We start from the raw sequence: 21,916 nt of genomic DNA, 5'->3' as shown, positions 1-21,916 counted from the left end.
AAGATCTTCAAGACCAGCAAGTCATCTAATGAGTTTAAACTGAGTACACCTTAGATTTAGGGTACAACACTTATTAGGGAGAGGTAGGACAGCATGCAGGCAGAAATACTTGCAGCCAGGATGAAGTACTAAAGATCTGTAACAAATACTTCATGACCAGCTACTCAGGGTGGTAATCTTGCCTTCAACTCAGTGTCTGTGTGACCTCTCCACTGGTGTGCAGGCAGTAAGGAGACAGTGTCTTCACCTGAATGCAAAAGGTGGAATAAGACTGGGAAGAAGGAAACATACACACTGTAGGGCATAATTGTAGAAAGGCAGAGCGAAAACATGATGGAAAACAGAGGAAAAACTCCTCAGGCAAGATGATGTTGGCTTGAGGGGAAAGCAAAGGCACAATTCTCTGAAGTGCAGGGGGCTGAGCATGTGGAACTGGGCTTGGAGAAAAGAGAGTTTGGGAGCAGGTGAGAGTAACCAGGGAAATAGCTAAAACCTGGGAGGTTTGTTTGCTAATGGCACACATATATTGGGGGCTCTGCCATGATGATATCCCTTTTTCTGCCTGGGCTCCTTATCCAGCCAGGTGCTGAAGAGCAATCAGAATTGGAGCTAACATATTTTTTTTGTCACAGTGTGATTGATTATTTTCTGCAGCTCACTAGATTAAGGCTTGTGTTCAGTACTGCTACCACCTACTCTGTTTATGTGTTGATTTCAAAGCCCTTTACTTAGGAATATATCAATACAAATAGGGAAACAGGAACATGAGGAGGTGAAGACCAAAGTCAAACAAAAGGTGAAAGGAAAAGTCAGAGACAGAACCCCGTTTCCCAGACAATTTTTATCTAATAGCTCGTGTTGCTTTTCCAATGTGAAATCACAATGAGAGACTGGTAGGCAAAAATGATGGCAGCTTAGGTTTATTTGTGAGACAGCAGAAACCATCCTCTCAATTCCCAGCTGAGGCAACAGCTATATGAAAAACGGGGAACGTTTGCCTGTTGGACATCCTCTATATGTCAAATTCCCATTTTACCTTCCAGAAGAACATAGGTGTGAAAGCAGATGTGCTGGCCAAGTTGTCCTGGAGGCATACAAATTTGGGTCTCTCCTTAACGAGTACTGAGTAGCCTCAATTCCCTTGAACATTTTAGCCTGCTCTGAATACCAGAGCCATTCTGCATCTTGAAATGATTTAAATTATTTTCTACTGAGTCAAGCGAAACATTTTGCTTTCTTCCAGCCCTAAAGTTAACATGGACTCTTAAATGGCTGCCAGATAAAATCACAGAAAGACTTCTAAAACTGTAGATCTCGGGATATAATGCTAGTCCACAATATGATTAGGGATTAAGGGGAAGAAAAGGCTTTGGATCCTATGAGCAAACCATACCATGCTGTTATTATCATATTCAGCTTCAAAGAAATAATTTTGTTAATTCCAGCATTTACTATTGCAGACTAACCAACAATAAGATGCAGAGCTTTACTGTATGCCTTTAAGAGAAAATCCATTTTCTTAGTGATAGTCCACGTTTTGTATCACAAAGTAAGACAGATTCATGAATAACTGGTTTGTGAATTTTTGTATTAAACTTCAATGACTTTGACCCAAAAAACTTTATGCGTGATGTAGTTTTAAAATTCATCAGCTGAATTCTCATAAATGACACATCAACGCACTAGAATATTTAAAAACTTTAAGAATTTTAATCTTATGAACTTCATTAAATCTGTTTTCCCTGTAACCTAATTTTTGAATAAGTCTTTTTATGAGGAAAGGCAGGAAATCAAATTTCAGAAAGAAATTATAATACTGTTAAATTCCATTAACATTGTTAAAAAAACCCAAAAAACCCACTCCCAACAGTGAACACATAGCCACTGGATCATCAAGTTAATTCTAAAACAATACATACACAGAGAGTAAGTACAAGTTCACTAAGCCCTTTCTGGAAGTACAAATGAAAGGAGCAAAAAGTAGACAGCATCCAGGACTACTCAGTTCTTTTCTGTTCTGTGTAGGATGGATGTAGGTTACAGATGCATCCTTATGGGTGAGTACATAGGGTAACAGATATCAGTGATTCATCATTTCAGGTTATTGAGCAGGTATCAGATGGCAACAAGAGTTACAAGTTACCACAGAGTTCTTTATTTGAACTAGTGATCTAGAAATAGACAGCTTCCCATCTCATTGTCATTTTTCTGAATCATCCACTTTCTTGATAATACTACTTTCTATTTTAAGCCCCTCATTTTTCCTGCTGTTTTGTGTTGTTCTTGATTAAAATCAGCCTTTTCCATGGCATTTTGGCTAAGTCAGCTGTCTAAGCAAAGCACTTACGAAATACATGCAGTACTGCAGTATACTTAAGAAAGACGAATCAAGGTCAGTGGACATGTCCATTGTGTATAAATTCCTCTGGATCATTAGCAAAACTCTCACATGGTTAGGTGGTCTACACCACAGAATTTTTCAGCTTTATTCACCAAAAAACACACTATTGTTTGAAACAGCTCTTTTTAAATCAGTTTCGTGTTTTGCAATAAAATTAGAGAAAAAAGCTGCAGTGAAGCAAGAACTTGTTTCAAGACCATAAATGCATCTTAACACATGGATTTGAATAATTCATAGCTCACTAGTACAAGCACTTGCAATTATTGCTGCATCATCTTTACATGATCAAAACAGCAAAAAAGTTACATCACTATAGCTTGCAACATTTCTTATGGGAAAATATTTTAATGAAAAATCTCATTTGAAGCTTATGAGGGACTCATGGTACAGAAAAAATCAAAAAGAAAAAAAGTGAAATCCCTCCTCTAAAATCTAGTAGAAAAAACCCCCATGCTTCTCATCTGTTATCCCAAGCCCTTTGATTTTGGAATAAAGGGTGACATTCTTATCAGCATGTTTTCAGATCCACAGTACACTTTTCTGTACTTACCAGTTAAAACAAAAATCTGAAAAAACTTTAAACCATTGTATATATGTTTCTACTACAGGCATGTGTGTGAGAGACAGAGAGAGAAGGCAGAGTTATAAATATTAAGTGTTTCTATCCTTAGGCAATGTTGAAGTTTAGACAAGAGGTAATTCTCTTGACAAGTTTTATGGAAGATAAATGCTTTCTGACTCAAATACGTTTTATAAGATTTACAAGACACCGACAGTAATGTCTAATGCATTTCATTTCGTAAATCTACAGTCTGAAGGGGGCTGGGTGTCCCAGAGGAACTGGTCTCACACACTGTCTTTTTCACTGCTCTGCCACATGGGCAATTCTAGCCCGGAGTGAGATATTGCCACTTAACAGTTCTTTAGTACCTATGTTGAACAAATAAGAGGCCTTGATTCAGCTGCTCCTGTACATGAGCCCACAGAGTAATTGAAATTAATTGCCACTTTTCCAGACAGACTGAGAACTATAAGGGCAAGGCAGAAAATAAGGCTATTTCAGATCAAGGAAATGCCTCACTAAGTCAAAATTAAAGACACGTTCCAGTGGCACCACAGAGTTGCTAAAGCTTCCTGTGCCACTGTTTGTGACTCACAGCTTTGGGGTATGGTCTTTCTTCTCAAGTTTGTTTCAGTGAGGAGGATGAAACCTGTATATTTTGGTGTCAGGGCTTATCAGATTTTCACCAACTCTTAAAATGCATTCTGAAATGGTAAAAACCAGTGCCCAAATCTTGTGATTGGCACTTTACTAATGATTGACATGTACCCTTTGGGCTGAAGGGAAAAGTCGTTTGCAGTAGGGCACAAACTGGCAACAGAGGTTGCAGAAAAAAGGTCATGTGGAAATTACACATTTTTCTGCTTCAACTTAATCTATAATAAAACTGGTAATTTATCAGGGAAAATAGAGACAAACTGGTTGCACAAATTACACATCATAATAGTCATACTATGACAAGGGACAGATTGCCCTTCTGAGAACAGATTATGAATAGACATTATGAGTCCCACAAAATGTTTGCAATCAAAAGTGTTAAGTGTGCAAATGAACTTAATGTTCTATAATGTCTGTAATAAAACTGAGTAAAAAAAATTCCAGGAATTAACTGCCATTTTAAGTCGTAAGAGCAACTGGGACTTGAATAGCTATTACATGCTTTTAATGTACCTCAAGACATTAACTTATTAATATGCACTAGATCTAGGTGAGGCAGTAACCTGCAATCACTCCTGCAGAGGGGAAAATAGAGGTAGAGAGGCTCAGTGGCTTGCTCAAGGTCAAAGACAACAAAATAACTTCTGGCTTCCAGGCCCTTACTGAGGGAGAGCTCATTTTTCTCTGGCAAGCTTGTGGCTCATTGGCAAAGCAGTGATTTCAACTATCAGTGTTAGACTATCTGAATTATAGAGACCTTATCTGTGTAAGGAAAAAATCCAGATTGCTAGAGGAAGGGGATATTTCAGCCTTTCATTCTTTGTTCCTGCCCACACTCAGAGATCTGGTGGAGAGAAGAGTTGTGAGGTCTAATAAAAGTTTACTGGGCGAAATGTGGATTTGACACAAAGTGGTTATGGATTCAATGGTGTATCAATGGAGCTTAAATGGCCTTGAAGAGCTTTCACTGCAGCAGGACCAAAGAAACTAGACACAAGGAAGAAAAGGAAAAATTCCTGAAGGAAAAGAAAAAATTTAAAGCAGAAACCTGTACTTCTCTAGATAATCCTTCCTTATTAAAAAAACCCACTAATCTAAATAATCCCCCAAATTGCCGGCTTTGGCAGCATGGCAATTATTCTGTAAAGTTGTAGGATTCTTTTGAGATAATGTCTGAGATTAGCAAAAAAAAAAAAAAAAAGCTGCTAATGAACCTTAGCATTCCCCAGAAGGTGCCTCAGAGACTTGACAGGCTCTCTTATCTCCTCAAGATTATTGACCCAACAGCAGTGACGCAGTACATTGTTATCTTGGAAGCAACTGTAGAGTTCATACAGGAAACTAGGGTGTCACTGCATATCCTATGCATGCAACAGATGTTAGCACACTCTCAAATTTTAAACAGAGGGAAATAGATCTAGGATCTTGGTAGTTTTAACAGGCCCTCAAGAGTTCTGGGCTGAAGTGTATAATGATAAATATTGCAGTGTAATTTCTCTTGGGTTTAATGCAGATTTTATACAATAGTGGAAAACATTGGCATTTGGTACAAATAATCCCCTCCCAAGTTAAATAAATATATTTTAAAAATCTGCACAAATATTCAAGAAAATGTAGCAAATTTACCTAGATCACAATGTGTCTTGAAAAAGCAGTTTAAGAATTTAACAGCAAGCCTTAGCTCCACAGACATGTAAATGGTTTGAAACACTTTTACCTCTAAGTACTATAAAAAGAACAATTGCTCTTGCAGAGGAAACGGTCATCCCCCTATTTTCTCCCTTGTGAATGCAGAAGTTATTGATTTGTTTTGACAAGGAGCACAACTGAAGTACTCAATAAATTAATCCATGATTGAAATAACAGTTCATCAACACAAAAAGGCTATGAAAAATCAACTGCCTGCAATACCATGAACTAGGATTCCTATTAATTTTAAATGTGAAATATCAGTGCCATAACCTTTTCTTATTTTCTTCTGCAATGGGAGGCAATTGCTTCACATTGGGAGATGAATCCTACCTTATTCAGTTTTTAACAAGCAGCAGAGCTTCAGCTTCAAATTAATAGTTATGTACAAACAGTATCACCTTCTTTAAATCAGTTAAATGTATTTTTAGACATAAGCATGATGGATGACTAGAAATTGGAGCATTCATTGCTGAGGGGCAACAGATGCCACAATGAAGTCATACTCTGAGAGATGTCCCTGAGCTCAGGATAACAAAGTGCCTTCTGTGCACAGTGTGAGCCAGACAGTAAGATATCCAACCTAAGCGGGGGATGGCCTGGGCAGTGTAGCCTCAAAGGAGCCTTTGGGATACAACAGCTACCCCTCTGTGCCTGGTGCATTGAGCTTGGGGGAGATGCAGATGCACCTGATTAGCCACGCTGGCAATGTGAGAGGTAAATAGGTAATCACTGGGTATGGTGTGGAGAGGCAATGTGGACACTCTTTCTAACTCTACCTCTACAGTTCTTTTACTGAGGGGAATAGGAATCTCCTTTGTAGTCCCAGCAGTTTTTCCCCAGCTGAGAATTCCTCCATGCTGTAGAAACTAAACCTGTACCCCTCACCTCATGATGTAATCACTATTTCAGTACTGAAATAAGATGGCAGTGTGGGACGGCCTCCGGTCTCCTGACAGCTTTTCAGGCAGTAAGGAAAATTTGCCCTCAATAATCCAATTATTTTAAACTATGCAATATAATGAAGGTAACATTATCACAAAGAGGTATTGGGGTAAATAATTAAGCATTTTGTCTTTTAGACCAAATATTTTATCTTCCTGTGTAAGAGCAGGATGATCTGATGCTCCTAGAACAAGCTGGCTACAAAGCTGCCCTTGGTACTAAATAAAACATGTCTTTTTTTTTGACTACCTTTCCTCTTCTGGGACTTCCTCAGTTTTCCACTACAAGACAAAATAAATTTTCCAAAGGTTGCTGATCTTTGAGTCTATGAGGACAGCTTGCATTTATACAACGTGCTTCACTCAGTCAGACTATTTGGAGCAGCATTCAGAGATACTCACAAGTGACAGTAACAAAAAACAGCCCCAAAGTGGGGGCTGATCAAATGTGCTACTCTCCTTTAGATGCAAGTGGCTAAGAATGTAGCTGCTGTGGAATGGGTTAAATAGTTATTTTAAGACCAAACATATAATTTAATTTAAATGAATTGAAACAATTTAAATACTGTATTAAAACCCCTCTAAGTGACTTGTAGGAAGTCCACATAGATTGTTTTTGAGCTAATTGGTAATACTAATCAGGTGCTCTGCTTGAGTGGCACATTGGATTATTACCGCTCTTTTATGAATCTTCCACTTCCTTTCCTTGCATATAGCAATCCTACACACAACTGGAGCTCTGCAGTTATGCACTCTATAGTATATATTGGAAGCCAGGCATGTCCTATTAAAACTTCAGCACTGACTGTATTATCTGCTTCCTTGAACAGGACATTGGGGTTCAGGAAATTTGGTCTTTATCTCCTTTCTGCCACAAACTTGTCAAGCAAGCCTGGAAAGGCCCTTCCCCTGTTTCTGTTTCTCCAGGAATGACTCTGCCCTGAAATTGTTAGACCCCAGAGGATACACCTCATTCAAGTACTATGAACATAACTCAAGTGATGATATAGGTACCAAGGTTAGCAGAAAACGGTGCACATCAAGACGTAATTTTAAAAGTCGATCCATTACCTTTCTAGCCTGTGCATGGTCATGGCTAGCGTTTTGTTCAGTTCCTCTATCATCCGGCACCCTGAAGGGTGAATGGGCAATGTGCTGGACCCAGAAGGAAGGTGCTGGCTGTGGCTGCCGTACTGGAGCTGGTGCTGGTGAGCTGCTAACTGGGATGGCAGGACAGTGTGATGCTGTTGGGTCAAAGGCTGCTGGGAGCTCTTCTGTGTGGAATAGGATGAGAGAGAGAGGTCTGGCCCCCCTAAAGGCATGCAAATCATGACTTTCTTTGGAGGTAGTGGAGGTGACAGTTTAACTGGCATACAAGGCAGTTTCACAGGAGCGCCAGGATCTAAAACAAAAGAAAGAGAGCCCTGGTGTTAATTTTCATGTCAGTAAGATGGAGATCAGAGTGGGTGAGCCTGGGTGAGCAGCTACTGAGGTTGCTAGTCAGCACAGGAGTGTGCACCCCTCCCCTGTTGCGACAGATGACTCTGCACACCGTACACTCAGTGTGGTCTTCAGAAAAAATATTGTTGTTTTGCAGTGCTTCAGTCTCACAAAAAACATCCCAGGGCTGTGTGCGCCCCTTAGCAAACATGTTAAGCAGTGCTTAACAAGGCTTGTGGCACGCTTTGATGCTTTAAAGCCCAAATCCTCCAAAATAGCCCTGTGAGGTGAGCATATCTTCCACTCAACAGACCCGCAAACAGGGAGAGAGCAATTTGGTGCCTGAAGTTACAGCGTGACTCACCACCGTCACTGACAGAGCAAAAGCTCAGGGATTCATGATCCTTCTCAGGCATTGCAGTGCAATTACTACAAGTCACGCTTCTTACAGCTCTGTAATGTGCAAAACATCTGGTGTTAAAAATTACATTACAGGGCAAGTGAGAAATAAGCTTTGAATACTAAACAGGAGAGGTTTGGAAGAATGAAGGGTATATGAGGAAAAAGATATAAAGGGCAGCAGATTTTTAGGACTCGTATTTTTTTTACAGAAAACTTTTCTCTGGACTCATTCACTGAATTTTACCTATTTAACTCTAGGCATGTTCACTAAAACCCATAGTTGACCAGCCAGGCAAAGACTTCCCTGACTTCAATGAGAAATCAATGAGAGGTCCACCTAAAAACCTCTCTTCCAGAACTCAACTACAGGATGGAGATTTTTGGAGTTGCATTGTGAAATATTTTGAGAAGGGAAAAGAAGCAACATGAGGGCTTGTAGTTGCCAAGATGGGTGGGGGAAATGCTCACAACACATGCTAAGAGCAAGGAGAGAGCATATATATACACCTTGAGCTGCAACTGTAAGTTTATCTCTTCGGAGCAAGACCAGGCCCTTTCCAGCCTGTAATACTGCAGACATTTGGCTCTGCAATGTAATTCTGCGGGCAAGGTTTGCATGATTTTTGGTCTCTTGCTGCTTCAGTCCACTCTTCTTGCTGTAACACAGTCAATGAATTGCAGGGCCAGAATCTTCTTTTGACCCAAGAAAGCCTGCTGCTCTCCAGGTTCCAAAAATTATCACCCTCCTCAGTGTAATCAGATTTCAAGAGTCCTTTTCCAGATGGTTCTTCTTAGTATTAACTATCCTTGCCCTCGCCCCCTTTATTCTTTCCTCCTTCACACTCTATTCTGGATATTGCCTGTACTACCATCCACATCTAATAGCCAGGGTGCACAAGGGTGAATAGGAGGACTTCCAACCACTAACACTTCTAGAAAATGATTGAGGATCATAAGGTGGAAAAAGACCATGCATAGAGCCAAGTTCAGATACATCTTTTGATTTATTTTAGTGCTAGTCACAGCGTCATTGCATCCACAGTATCCACTTAATACTAGTGTTTTTGCTGGACTAGGATGAACACATTGAGAGTAAGTTTTCCCTTTCTTCAGAATGTTTATAGGCTAACCACATAGAGGAGTCAAAGGGAGTGCAAAGATGAAATACACTCTGTTGGTTTTGGCTGGAGTAGAGTTAATTTTCTTAATTAACCTTAGGATGGATAGGGCTGCATTTTGGATTTGTGCTGAACACAGGGTTGATAATACAGAGACCTTTTTGTTGTTGCTGGGCAGTCTTGACACAGAGTTTTTCTGCTTTACTGCCACGCTGGCAAGGAGACTGCGGTTGCATGGTAAATTAGGAGGAAACACAGGCAGGACAAGTGACTGTAACTGACCAAAGGGATATTCCATATGACATGCTCAGTGCATAAAATGGGGAGAAGAAGGATGAAGGCTGAATGTCTGGAGTGACCACGTTTGTCTTCCCAAGCAACCGTTACATGTGACAGGGGCTTTGCTCTCCTGGAGATGGCTGAAAACTTGCCTGCCTATGGGAAGCAGTGAATGAATTCCTTGTTTTACTCTGCTTGCATGCATGGCTTTTGCTTTTGCTGTTAAACTGTATCTCAACCCATGAGTTTTCTGGCTTATACCCTTCCGATTCTTTCCCTGATCCCACTGGTGGGGGAGTGAGCAAGCATCTGCGTGGGGCTTGGCTGCTGGCTGGGGTTAAACCACGACATAGAAGCATGGAGAAAAAGTGGCCTTTCCACATTGCAGAATGGGAGAGTTATAGAGAGTAGAATCCAAGTCTTTGCCTTCAAGGTAATATCAAATCCACTTGGCATGCTGTCTCTTGCAGGCAAAAATTCTTCTGATGGTTCCATCAAGGCTGAAATATAACTCATTCATTTGCCAAAGCAGTACAAAGAAAACACTTCCAGGATTTTCTATTCAAGCACACAAAGCTCTTCTTACATATATGTTCTTTGTATATATTACCTCTTGGTATCCTGCATAAAAGAACACACCTCTTCAATAAAATGTAAATAACAGAAAGATAAAAGAGTAAATTGTATAGAGCCCTGAGAATACGGTTCCTATGGGATTTGTAGTAACAAAGTGGACATTTTCTTATATTTGTGCTTCAGGCAATTTTACTTCTAGAGCTCTTACTAAATTACAAAGACTACACTGAGATCTGCACTTCCATTTTGACAAACGCAGCTTTGATGGTTGGTTTAAGATCCTTTTTTGCAGTATCTCAATTAAAGTCTTCATTTGACAGTGCCTGTGCCTGGACGCCCCATTACTCTGTGGCAGTCATACTTAACGGTGGATTCAAAAAGATCCCAACTGCAGGCATCTCTTGCTTTTGACAAAAGAATAACTGAAAGTATTCTGGGTTTGCTGCCCTTTTTATCTTGAAGATCAGAGCAATATTTTATGTTGAGAGTGAGCACAACATGTGAAATAGTTCAAGTAAAACCAAACAGAAATCCTTCCTTCTTCCTTCTAAAATACAATGAAAATTTATTTTCTCACACAATCATTCATTTAGTAGAGTTGTGACACAGACACTGCAGCTCTGGAGTTGTATGGGAGAACAAGTCTAGCTTAATTATCCCAAGTAGCCACACATTCCATCATGAATCAGATGTGCACACTCTGATTTCCACTCTTCATAACAAAGGTATGGACCTTTAGTTTCCACTTAAAATTAAATAAATACTTCACATCAACAAATTTTCAGTGGTTATCAGTGCTGAGTGACTCCACTGGACACCTGACAAAAATCCTGCACATTATTTTTAATGTCTTTACTCAGACTGTTTTACACCCAGGTTCTTGAGCCTGAATATGGTCCTAACACCAAAACATCCTTGAAAATGAAACAGAGGCATTAAATCTACTTGTCTGCCCTTCACCTTCAGGAGAATTCTATCTGTTTTAAAAAAATGGTTAAAAGGAGGATGACCACAATGGGAGGAGAGTTCAATCCATTCCCTTGGAAATGTAACAGTGTATCTTCACCAACAGGAGTAATGCAGACTTTGGCACTGCAAGTTTTACTATGTGGACAGATCAGTGAACAAGGGAGGGGTGGAAACAGTTATTGTCTCCAGCATGGAATATCCATGGTCATCTGTAGATGAATAAGAAGCTGGACAGGGAAAATATGAACAAGGAATCTATGATGTGTCTTCTCAGCAGAACAATACCAGAGGCTTAAATCATTGAACAAAGCACTCTTAACAGAAAAGAAGAAAATTGTGTGAAGCCAGATGTGCAAGTCTGATTAATCTCTTTCAGCTGAGGTTCTCCATGCTCAAGAGAATAATGAGCAATTTTGCAAGATGTTGGTTCCCAGTGGGGTTGTGACCACTCAGCACTGTGTAATAACTTGTATGCTAGAATTGATCAAAAAGATGATAGACATCAACTTCCCCACTCCTGATGACAATAAATTGCTTAAAAGATAGTTGTGGGTGTCACAATATTTGCTACACATCAGACCTTTGACAAGCAGGGCGGCCCTTACCCCTTCCTCACAGATCATTTTTCTGACAGCTACAGTTGCTGCATTTCCTTTGGGGTTTTCAGGAGATAGATAAACACACGTTTATTTGTTGCACAGGTGTGCTCATGTATGGTTCTTCTGATGTGTTTGTGGTACACTGGAGCTGAACAACAAGCACACTGAGTCTGATGCTTCCTAGTCACTGAAGATGGCTGGAGAGTTGGTTGGCACATGCTGCAGATACAACTGCTGCAGACGAGGTTCTAGGAAGCTCTGGATGTGTGGTAGCAAATGTTGCTCTAGCAGGGCTGGTAGAAAAGCTCATTAAAATCTTCAAATTCTGCCCCAGCTCAACTACTGCATGGAGAAAGAGGACATGCCTGAGAATCCTGGGCTAGTGGCAGAGCTGGCTGTGTTTGCTATACTGCCAGAGGCACAAAAGCTCTTTCTTGACTCCTTGCCAAATATAAGCCAGCACTGTACCCTGAGAGCAAGGAAAGGCAAAAGACTCCTAGGTGGTACGAGTAGAAACAGAGCCAGGAGATCAAAGGATTATTCTCCCTCTATTCAGCACTCCTTAGACTGTATCTAGACTACTCTGCAAGCTTAGGGCGCCCCAGGAAAGATATCAAAAATCCAAAATGAGCTGGGCACAGGGCCACTGCAATGGTTGAGAGCTAGAGCACCTGAGGGACTGGGCCTTGTTAAGCTTGGAGAAAAGACAGCTTGCAGGGGGAATACCTACCAGCAGCTTTCCAGTCCCTATGAGGAGGTTATCAATAAAGTGGACCCAGACTTTTCACAGTGCTGCATGGTGGGAGGAGGAGATGCAGTGGACAAAAAGTGAAACAAAAGAGGTTCAAGACTGGATTATAAGGAAAATGTTTCCCCACCATGAGAAGAGCCAAACAGTAGAGCAGGTTTGCTCAGACAGGTTGTGCAGCTGGCATCCTTTGGAGTTTTCAAGACCCGGTTTGACATAGCCTGAGCAACCTGGTCTGATCCCATAGCTGGCCCTGCTTTGAGCAGGAGGTTGGATTAAAGACCTGAATGACCTTATACTGTGACCTTTGCTGGTCAACTTACTTGTTGTTATTACTTGTACAACTACAAGTAATACAATTTGTCATAACGCTAATAAGTTACTCTTTAAATTCCATCCAAATTATTAATTCTGTAAAGCAACATGCAAGAAAACCAGTGCAAAAACCAGTGTGGCCTATTGAGGGAGCTCTACAGTGGGCATGGAGTGACGTCCCTGATATTTGCTGGTAGCATTTGTACAAGCAGCTTTTACTTTTTCAGGTCTTCTCCCCAGTAATCACTTGTGCCTAAACAGTGGGAGTTGCTTTTCTTATTTCAATGAGTTTTTGAGCAGATTCATAAGGACAAGTTAAAAACTGTTCTCAAAGATTTGCCATGCATCTCTTGCTGTCTACAGCAAGATCTGCAGCATGTCTTCAGAGAAGATTTGAGACAGAAATTCTTTACTGTTCTTCTGTATCACTTATGCATCCAGAGTTCAAGTTGAATTTGGAGAACAAAAGCATGGCATGCTTAGCCTAAAGGGTTGAAAAGTATAGCTCTGTGTGAATTCCTGTGCAAGGCCTTGAAGAGGGTTTCAAAGACGAGAAGATTTCCTGATGCTGGTATGTGCTACGTACTCCCCTCCAGGTAGCAGCACAGAGAGGAAGTATGGAGAGAGCAACTGCATCAGAGTCCAGTTTCTCATGAGAACCTGGTGAAGGAAAGCTGCTTTTGCTCAGCTCCTTCTCCTTCAGGTACACAGTGAGAGAACTGTAACCTCTATGAACATAGGCTGTCAAAGCAGGCAGCTGGAGGTAACGCCACAGTGGAGGAAGCTTGTAGATTATTTACAAGGGCTCATTTACAGAGGAGTCTTCTGACACACATGTGACTATTGCGCTATAAGATACTGCAGAGAGTATTTACTGGATAAATTTTATTTGCAAATACTTTTATAAAGCTGTCACTAACAACCAGTTGTGCTGTGGCAATGTAGCAGAACCCCAGGCATTCATGTTCTCAAACCTCATTCTTGGCTTCTCTGCACTATCAAAAGTAACTTTTGAGGACCTAATATTTCCTACTCTGCTAAATGTTTGCATCTAGTTATGAATTAGTTTTGACTCTACATAGACATAACTAGAAAGCACAATCTCAGAACTAAAAATGTGCTATGTGTCTCTTCAAAATCCTGAATGAAAAAAGCAAAAGAATGCAAAAGACTTTTCAAAGTTAAATGCAATAGTAAAGTCGCCAGATACAACCAAAGCTACATGCTACCCAAATATTAGACTAAATTTGGGCTCAAACACACTCAGATGTTGCTGAGGTTCCATGTTAGTGGTATATGTTTTGTTTTCTGAAGTTTTAGGGGACTTTATGGGTTACTGGCAACTCAGTTGGAAAATAAAACTAATTTCAGAAAACATTATCTATGCTGGTGAGCATCAACAGCTTAATGAATCAAGATCAAAGGCAGCTTTACACCACCAGGGTCTATCAAATCAGACGTGACGAGTCTTATCACTTTTGACCATTAAAGATTTTACGATAATCTTGGGACCTTATCCCAGCACCCCAATTAAATTTGGTCACAGGTGATTATTTCAGCTTGTCCTACATTTTCAGTAAAGGAAACTGTAAGTGTTGTTCTAAATGCCTGGGTTCTGCACGTGGATATCGGAGAAATAAACCAGCGAAAGAAATTCTGTCCATGAACATTGTCTAATAAAAATAATCATATCTAAAAACCAGTATAACGCTCACTGGGAGGTGACTGGCCAGCAGGAAATGCAGAGCAGTGAAACAAATATCAAAACAGCTAAGGTTCATGTTTTTCTCCTAGGGTTGCCTGTCTTCTAAGGCTGTGTGGGCACTTTCACATCCAGTGCTGTGACAGGGACATTCCCAGTGGAGGCAGCATCATCAAGACCACAGGAGACGGCGTGAGGCAAAGCACTGAGCATCTTCTGCAGCAGTGGTGGCACCACTCCCAGTGGCTGCTCTGCAGTCTGCTCTTGGCTCTGGCTCTGTTTCTATATTGTCCCATCCCCACAGTACCTCAGCCTTGAGAAGAAGCATGCCAAGGTTGTGTGATTTATATTTGCTAGAGGCAAATCTCTTTTCCTTTCACCTTTAAAAGGGATTTTTTTCTTTTCATTTTCCCCATGATTAAACATGCTCTTATGTGTTTATTTAGGCCTGCTCTTTTATGTGCATTTATTATCAATTGAAAGGCCAATCTTTGTCTTGGCACAGGTGGATAGATATTTGAGACGGTTCAAAATGCATTCAGAGGTAAGGAATGTTTCTTTTCAATTTCTAAAACACGTATTAAGCCCTTTGTCAAACTCTGCAAGTCAGTTTTCATGACTTAATTGAAGAACTTTGGGATAAGTTCACAGCAAGAGATGGTCAGACTCAAAGCAAACTTTTCTTCCCTCAACATTTCTATTTAAAATATTTCTCCTTTTTTTTTTCCAGATTCTGACCATCCCTGTAGTAATTTATTGGCCTGTATAAAGCATGTTTTCCTGAAATAAATACACATATATATATATTTAAAGAGAAGTGGAGTTGCTTCTGTGTTTTCACTGTGTACCTGAACCCTTCACAGGATCACATCCCTCACATTCTTCTTGAACAGACCTACCAGACCATTAAACCACTGTCACTCTGCACTAGCCATGCTTAGGATGTCTTAATTTGTCCTTCAATCTTTTCACAAATTCTTCAGTAGAAAAATATGTATGCAACAAGAACAGAAAAAAATCTGCACCTCTAATGCCAGAATCCAGATTTTGCTTGTTTTCTCACACACAAGCTGAGGATGTCTCTGGAGTAATTAGTAAAAGAATAGCATTAATTCTGCTTCTCACTGATGAGGATGCTTCATTAGGATTGATTGCTCATTTCCAGAGACTGTAAATGGCTAATATAATTTCCAGTGGAGAACACAAGGCACTGAGCAACATGTATCTCCTTTAGACCACCAAAGTAAATGGACCCTTAAGAACAAGCTCAATACTTTTATTTATAAGTAAGATATAAATGAGGGTTTCAGTTCCACCAGGAATAACTGTCAATTAAATTAGGGCTCTATGACTAAATTTGCATCTCTGTTCCTTTTCCCTGAAGGTTCTGTATATGCATTTTCAAGACACTGTCTATATGCCCATACAAGACTTTATTTAAGACTGGATGAGACACCACAAAGTAAGAGAATTCACAGTTCTGTTTCACTTTCATTGGAAAGTCATCACCATCAAGCAACTCACTTATAGTTTGAGCCTGATTCTACTTCACACAAAAGTTGCAGCTGCAGAAAATAAAAAAACTACACCTGAAGCTCTCATCCTTTGATTCTTTTGCTTTTGCTTAGAGAATAAAGGCTTATGAATGAAGGACATGTAGTACCTGAGTTTTTTCCTATGCTATTCCTATTTTTTTATTTCTTCCATGTTGGCCTAATTTCTGAGCACCTTCTTATAACTGGGACAGAGTGTTATGGGAAATCAGAGGAAGCTGGTTTTGTCCTCATGTGAAGCCATTAATACTGCTGCCTGGCTTTGCAGGCTGCAGGACTGCCCTTTCAGTTTGTAGTATAAGGCAAAATATTAATAATTATGTGCAGATTTTGACAGGCAAGAAAGTAAAGAGGTTTCACATAAAATGTACAGAACTATACAGAACAAAAAGGTGTGGTCATCCAAACAGAAACATGAAGAGATTACACAGAGATGTCAGAGAAAACCAGAACATGCTCTTTCATAATGAGCTCTTTCCTAATATAGATATTAACCTGAATAAAACAGGTACTAACTGTTCAGGAAAAAACCCCAAACTACAATGTATTAATGTGGGCTGAGCATTTCTCACATCAGCCCTGAATATATCGGGGCAGCGATAAAACAAGATCAACCCAGGGTAAAACCGGTAGCTGCCCCAGTACAAAGATGCACCACACCTTGTGTTGAACTCAGGATTTTGAGGTGCTGCCTCCTGTGCAGCAGCTGCAATTATGAGCAGAGTGTTCAAAAGGTGCAGAGAAGTATTAAGGGAACCTTCTTTAGTCTGTGTAAATGTAGACATCCTTTGCTTAAGCAGTTTAAATGAGAGACTGGAGAGAGGAGACCCACCAATCTTCCTTCCACATGTACCTAGAACTTTGAATCCCAAAAAGCTTGGACAATTGTGAAAACATGGGGAACACAAAAAGAAGCCTGTGTTGTCTACTGTTGCTAGTTTCCAAGCAGTAAGAGATCAACTGCAGCATAAAGCCATAGGACAACAAAATGCTGGTCATTGAGAACTGGAACCGGATTCACCAGTGGGAGAGGGGTAGTCAGAGCAGGGGTGGAAAGGGGGAGCAGTTGGGCAGACAGTGTAGGCAGGTAAGCAAAATGGCAAGAAGTTATGGGACAGAACTTCCTGTGTCAGGATCAGGGGGACAAGTAAACGACAAACATATGGAAAGATAAAGGGTGTGTGGAGGGGGACCCGCCCATACGGCAGTTGAGCGTACAAGCAACAAAGGGCAAAAGGAGAAATCAAAACTCTTCCTTTCCTCTCAACTCCCGTGCCTTTCCTCATTAAGGCCATTTAAAGATATCCTAATATTTTCTTGATACTTCCTTTCCCATCAAAGTACATCCTGAAATTTCAGTGGTGATGGTAAATTTTGATGAATAGGAGTGAGGAGTGTTAGGAAATGCCACAGCAATCTTAGGTAATTAGAGCTGAGAGGGGAAGTGCCCTGGAGCAACCTTGATGAAGGTTTACTCTGAAGATTTCGTGATCCCTGCCTTAGGTACAACACATACACTACCAGTACACACAAAAACAAGTGCAAACAGTGTTACAGAAGGAGGAAGAACATTGAGAACCTTGCTATAATGTCAGTATTTCCTATATGGGAAATGGTGCTGAGGGTCCAGGAATACCTACTTACCAGTTAAGTGGCTGGCAATCCTGGCAATAGGTTTAGGAGGCAGGGCAGGGGGCTGTTTGAGGAGGGACAACTGTTTCACTGGGGTGTCCTCATGGTCTCCAGGGAAAGCGGCAGATTTTTTGGGGGGAAGTAGCAGGACTGGCTTAGCTGTAGGATCTTGGGACAGGAGGACGCCGGATTCATTGGATGTGGGGCTCTCTTCAGACACTGGAGGACACAACCACATCATAGACCCAACAACGTTACGAGCAAAGCAGCAGCGGATACAGCCAATGTAAGACAAGAAAAGCAGCACAGCAATGCAGATTAGGAATGACTAATAGATTGCACTCAAACATTGTATAACATAGAAAGGAGGAAAGAAGGAAGGAAAGAAAGAGGAAGAGTAACACACATTTACACAACAACCAAATTTCCCATTACCTCTGACAGAAGCTGGCTCCCTTATGTCAGGCTGGGATATATTCCCACATCTTGAACACAAATTGAGCTTTAAAATGTCACATCTCTGATGGTCTGTCACTGCAGCTTGCTTAGGACCAGATATGTTAGCAGGTGGTCTCTAAACTTATCCAGTAAATGCAAAAGCACCTCACAGGGCCTACTCTGTTTCAAAGAGGCTACACAACTGTGCAAGATCATGGATAATTACTTCTGCTGCTCACTTTTTCTCACTCAACCTTTGTCCACAACTCTTGGCAGCATAAAGTGATGCAGAAAGAGGACCTAACCTTGATGTAGAGCATTGCCATCTCTCTGCATGGGCTGGGGAAGGAGTGCAGCCAGACTCACCTAGGGTAGGGCAACTGGATGTGTTAGTTACTGACAGATGCGTGGTATGAACATCACCCAACACCACGTGGCAGCTACAGATCACGATGTCGTACCCTGGGGTTCAAATATGTTGTCAGCTCTCTGCTCTAATGCTTATTGGCACATCTGAGATGTAGACTGAGAGTCGGAAATCTACTCTTACATGTTCACAAAGTGCAGGAACTTTGTCTGACTCCAAAAGCAGCTTAGAAGTAGAGGTTACTTCTATGCCCAGTCAGTCAAAATTTCTTGTGGAGCACTCAGTGACATCTCTATGCTGTCACCTTTTACATCAGAAGACCTTCATCTTTGACAAGGAATTCTCAGGGCTCAACACCAAAGTCAAAAACTTTTTTCAAATGGCTTAGAGTAGCTACATGATAATGTAAAGAAGATGTTACCTGTCCCATCCATGATCTCTGTGGTTGGGAGCACCTCGTATGAGCAGGGTTCCACAGATGTTGGGACTGACTCCAGTTCTGTTAGGGCTGGCAGGGATACCTGGCTGGAGCTCAGCACTTGCCCAGAGCCCAGAGGCTGTCCATTCTCCAAAGCTCCTTCTTCATTTGGTATGGAAAGTTCCCCATCTGTTCATAGTTGGAAGAAAGCAGAATGACAAAAAAGATCCACAAATAAGATACAGAAAGATTTTTAAATGAAATCCACTATCTCCACTAGCTTGCTTCAAATGAGGAACCTGGACTGAGATCTTGTATGTATACATGTACTGGGTTTGCATGGAAAGCTTTTGGTAGCAGGGGGGCTACAGGGGTGGCTTTTGTGAAGAGCTGCCAAAAGTTTCCCCTATATCTGATGGAACCAGTTCCAGTCAGCTCCCAGATGGACCCACCACCGGTCAAAGCCAAGCCCATCAGGAATAGTCGTAGCACCTCTGGGGTAACATATTTAAGAAGGGGGAAAAAAACCATCCAGAGAGAGGAGTGAGATTATGTGAGAGGAACAACTCTGCAGACACCAAGGTCTGTGAAGAATGAGAGGAAGGAGATGCTTCAGGCACAGATATTACCCTGCAGCCCATGGTGAAGACCATGGTGAGGCAGGATGTCCCCCTGCAGCCCATAGTGATCCATGGCTGATTGGAGATCCACCTGCATCCCTTGGAGGACCCCATGTCGGAGCAGGGGGATGCCCACTGGAGGCTGTGACCCTGTGAGAAGCCTGTGCTGGAGCAGGCTGCTGGCAGGCCCTGTGGCCCTCTGGAGAGAATAACCCACACTGGAATAGGTTTGCTGGCAGGACTTGTGACTGCATGGGGGACCCATCCCAGAGAAGTCTGAGAGACTGCACCCTGCTGAAGGGACCCACGCTGGAGGAGTTCATGAAGAACTGCAGCCCATGGGAAGAACTTACATTGGAGAAGTTTGTGGAGGACTGTCTCTTGTGGGAGGGGTCCCATGCTGGAGCAGGGGAAGAACATTAAGAGTCCCCACTGAGGGGGACAAAACGGCAGAGACAACATGTGATGAACTGACCTCTGCCCCCATTTCCTGTCCCCTGAGTCAATGCGGGGAGGAAGTAGAGAAAACTGGGAGTAAAGCTGAGACCAGGATGAAGGGGGAGTGAGGGAAAGGTGTTTTTAAGATTAAGGTTTTATTTCTTGGTATGCTACTATGATTTGATTGGCAATTAATTAAATAATTTCCCCAGGTCGAGTCTGTTTTGCCCATGATGGTAATCGGTGAATGATCTCTCCCTGTCCTTCTCTTGACCTATGAGCCTTTCATGGGGTTTCCTCTCCCCTGCCCAGCTGAGGAGGGGGGTGATAGAGCGACTTGATAAGCACCTGGTGTCTTTGGCTTGTATCTCCAAAACACAACTTGTGCAGAGCAATTTTTGGAGATGTCTATCTGACATGTTCTGTCCACAACAGTTTCACAGGAGTCTGACAGCATTCCACTTGCTTAAGGGGTTATTAAGATTTGGGAAAGATCTGTCAAATATCTCAGCTGATTTTTTGCTTACCCTAGCTAGGATGGTCCTTATGAACTATGGTCTAAGCTGGTTAGTTTCTGGCCATCCTCGACATGCAGTTCCATCCAGTGACAAAAAAATCTGTTTTCGCTCTGTCTCTGTTGAAGCTGGGAAGTCAGGAATGAGAGTGGGCTGGAACTGAAGCTATGAAGCTTTCTTAAAGAATACTAATATTCACATATATCTAATTTATAATATTTTAACAATAATAACAAGAATTATTATCTTCCCTTACACCAACTTTTATGCCGTAAGGGACACAAGCAAAATCACAGGAGTATGTCCCTATTTCACACACAAATAACCACATTTTATGTAAGGGAGAAAATAACTTTTATAGTTGCCTGACATAATGTCTTGGTACAGGGATATATCAGATTCCATTTAGAAAACCTGTTTTTATAGTTACTAATAATATCTCCTCTATCTGAACAAAATTTCTGCAAGAGAAGCTGGCACTTTCTTTCCTATCAAACACCACTTCACATTAGAAATAATAAAGAACAGAAGCAAGGATTCAGATAATTCTCTATGGTGTCAACCTGCATGATTTTTATCTCAGAACTTGTTAAGCACAGCACTCTGGTACCTGGAGGCTATGACTACATGGATATCTCAATTACAGTTTTAAAAAGGAAAGTGTTCAGCCCCTGTGGTTACGAATGGAAGCCTGAAAATATAACTAAAATTTGACCTGTAATACTAAAAACCATCAGGCAAATAAGCAGAGCCTAATTTTACTAAGCATTTAAATTACTTTTTAAAGGGAAACTCAGGATTTCAGGATCTGGTTTTTGATTTTTGGGCACCTCTGATTAGCCACATTACTGCTCAATGTGGAGCTGTACATCATTCAAGTGAGTGCACATTTTACCCTCACAGGGCTAAGATGTGCAAACCACTTTGGAAAACAATGCTGAAAAAAAAGTTAAGTCTCATTTCGGTGTTAGGACACAGCAATCAACAAGTCTGATAGCTGATAACTATTCAGAATTATGCTTCCACCATTTAAAGCTTCTCTATAGTGAGTGAAGATGGTCTCCTGTTTATTTTGGAATTATTATAAATACCAAGGTCTTGACTTAGTTTTGTTGGAGGCTTTTTGAAGACGCAGGAGCTACTGAGGTACACAGTCACATCATACTAGACTGAAACCTGATCCATGGCTTTGAGAGCAATCAACTGAGCTGGCTAAAAGGTGGCAACATGAATCAAAGCTGAAGGCTTTGGCCAAGTGTTTGCAGCACAGCCCCCTTTCTAACTGCTGTGGTCATTCAATACAAACCCATTTATTTCCCTAGGCAGCAAAAATCAAACAACAGTTCAGCCAGTATTTAAGCTGAATGTTTTTCGACTTGTCTGTCTGAGTAGTAATGCTACGTATTCTGCACTGGCTCTGTCTCCCTTTTATAAACACACACACGATTACATGTGTTTGAGATAAGGGCTGCTGTTCTCTCAGTTACCTGGTTTCATGAAAGAATGTAACTGTTTCTTATGCAGAGCAACTGCT

At 41.2% G+C, this 21,916-nt stretch overlaps 1 protein-coding gene across 7 annotated transcripts in view; it reads right to left on the bottom strand.

Moving 5' to 3' along the window:
- Window positions 1–21,916, bottom strand: part of PHACTR1 (phosphatase and actin regulator 1) — a 308,888-nt gene that overhangs the window by 53,198 nt on the left and 233,774 nt on the right. For 6 of the 7 annotated variants that reach the window (XM_032710975.1, XM_032710889.1, XM_032711045.1 and 3 more), the window contains 3 exons: window positions 18,813–18,998; window positions 17,599–17,805; window positions 7,325–7,655 (listed from right to left, as the gene is read on the bottom strand). In XM_032710975.1, coding sequence (XP_032566866.1) covers window positions 7,325–7,655; window positions 17,599–17,805; window positions 18,813–18,998 — 724 coding nt within the window. The remainder of the gene's footprint in view (window positions 1–7,324; window positions 7,656–17,598; window positions 17,806–18,812; window positions 18,999–21,916) is intronic. The other variant, XM_032711209.1, reaches the window with a different exon arrangement.

The sequence above is a fragment of the Chiroxiphia lanceolata genome, chromosome 1 (assembly GCF_009829145.1).
Source record: "Chiroxiphia lanceolata isolate bChiLan1 chromosome 1, bChiLan1.pri, whole genome shotgun sequence".
NCBI lineage: Eukaryota > Metazoa > Chordata > Aves > Passeriformes > Pipridae > Chiroxiphia > Chiroxiphia lanceolata.
This window is presented reverse-complemented; position numbering and strand designations above follow the sequence as displayed.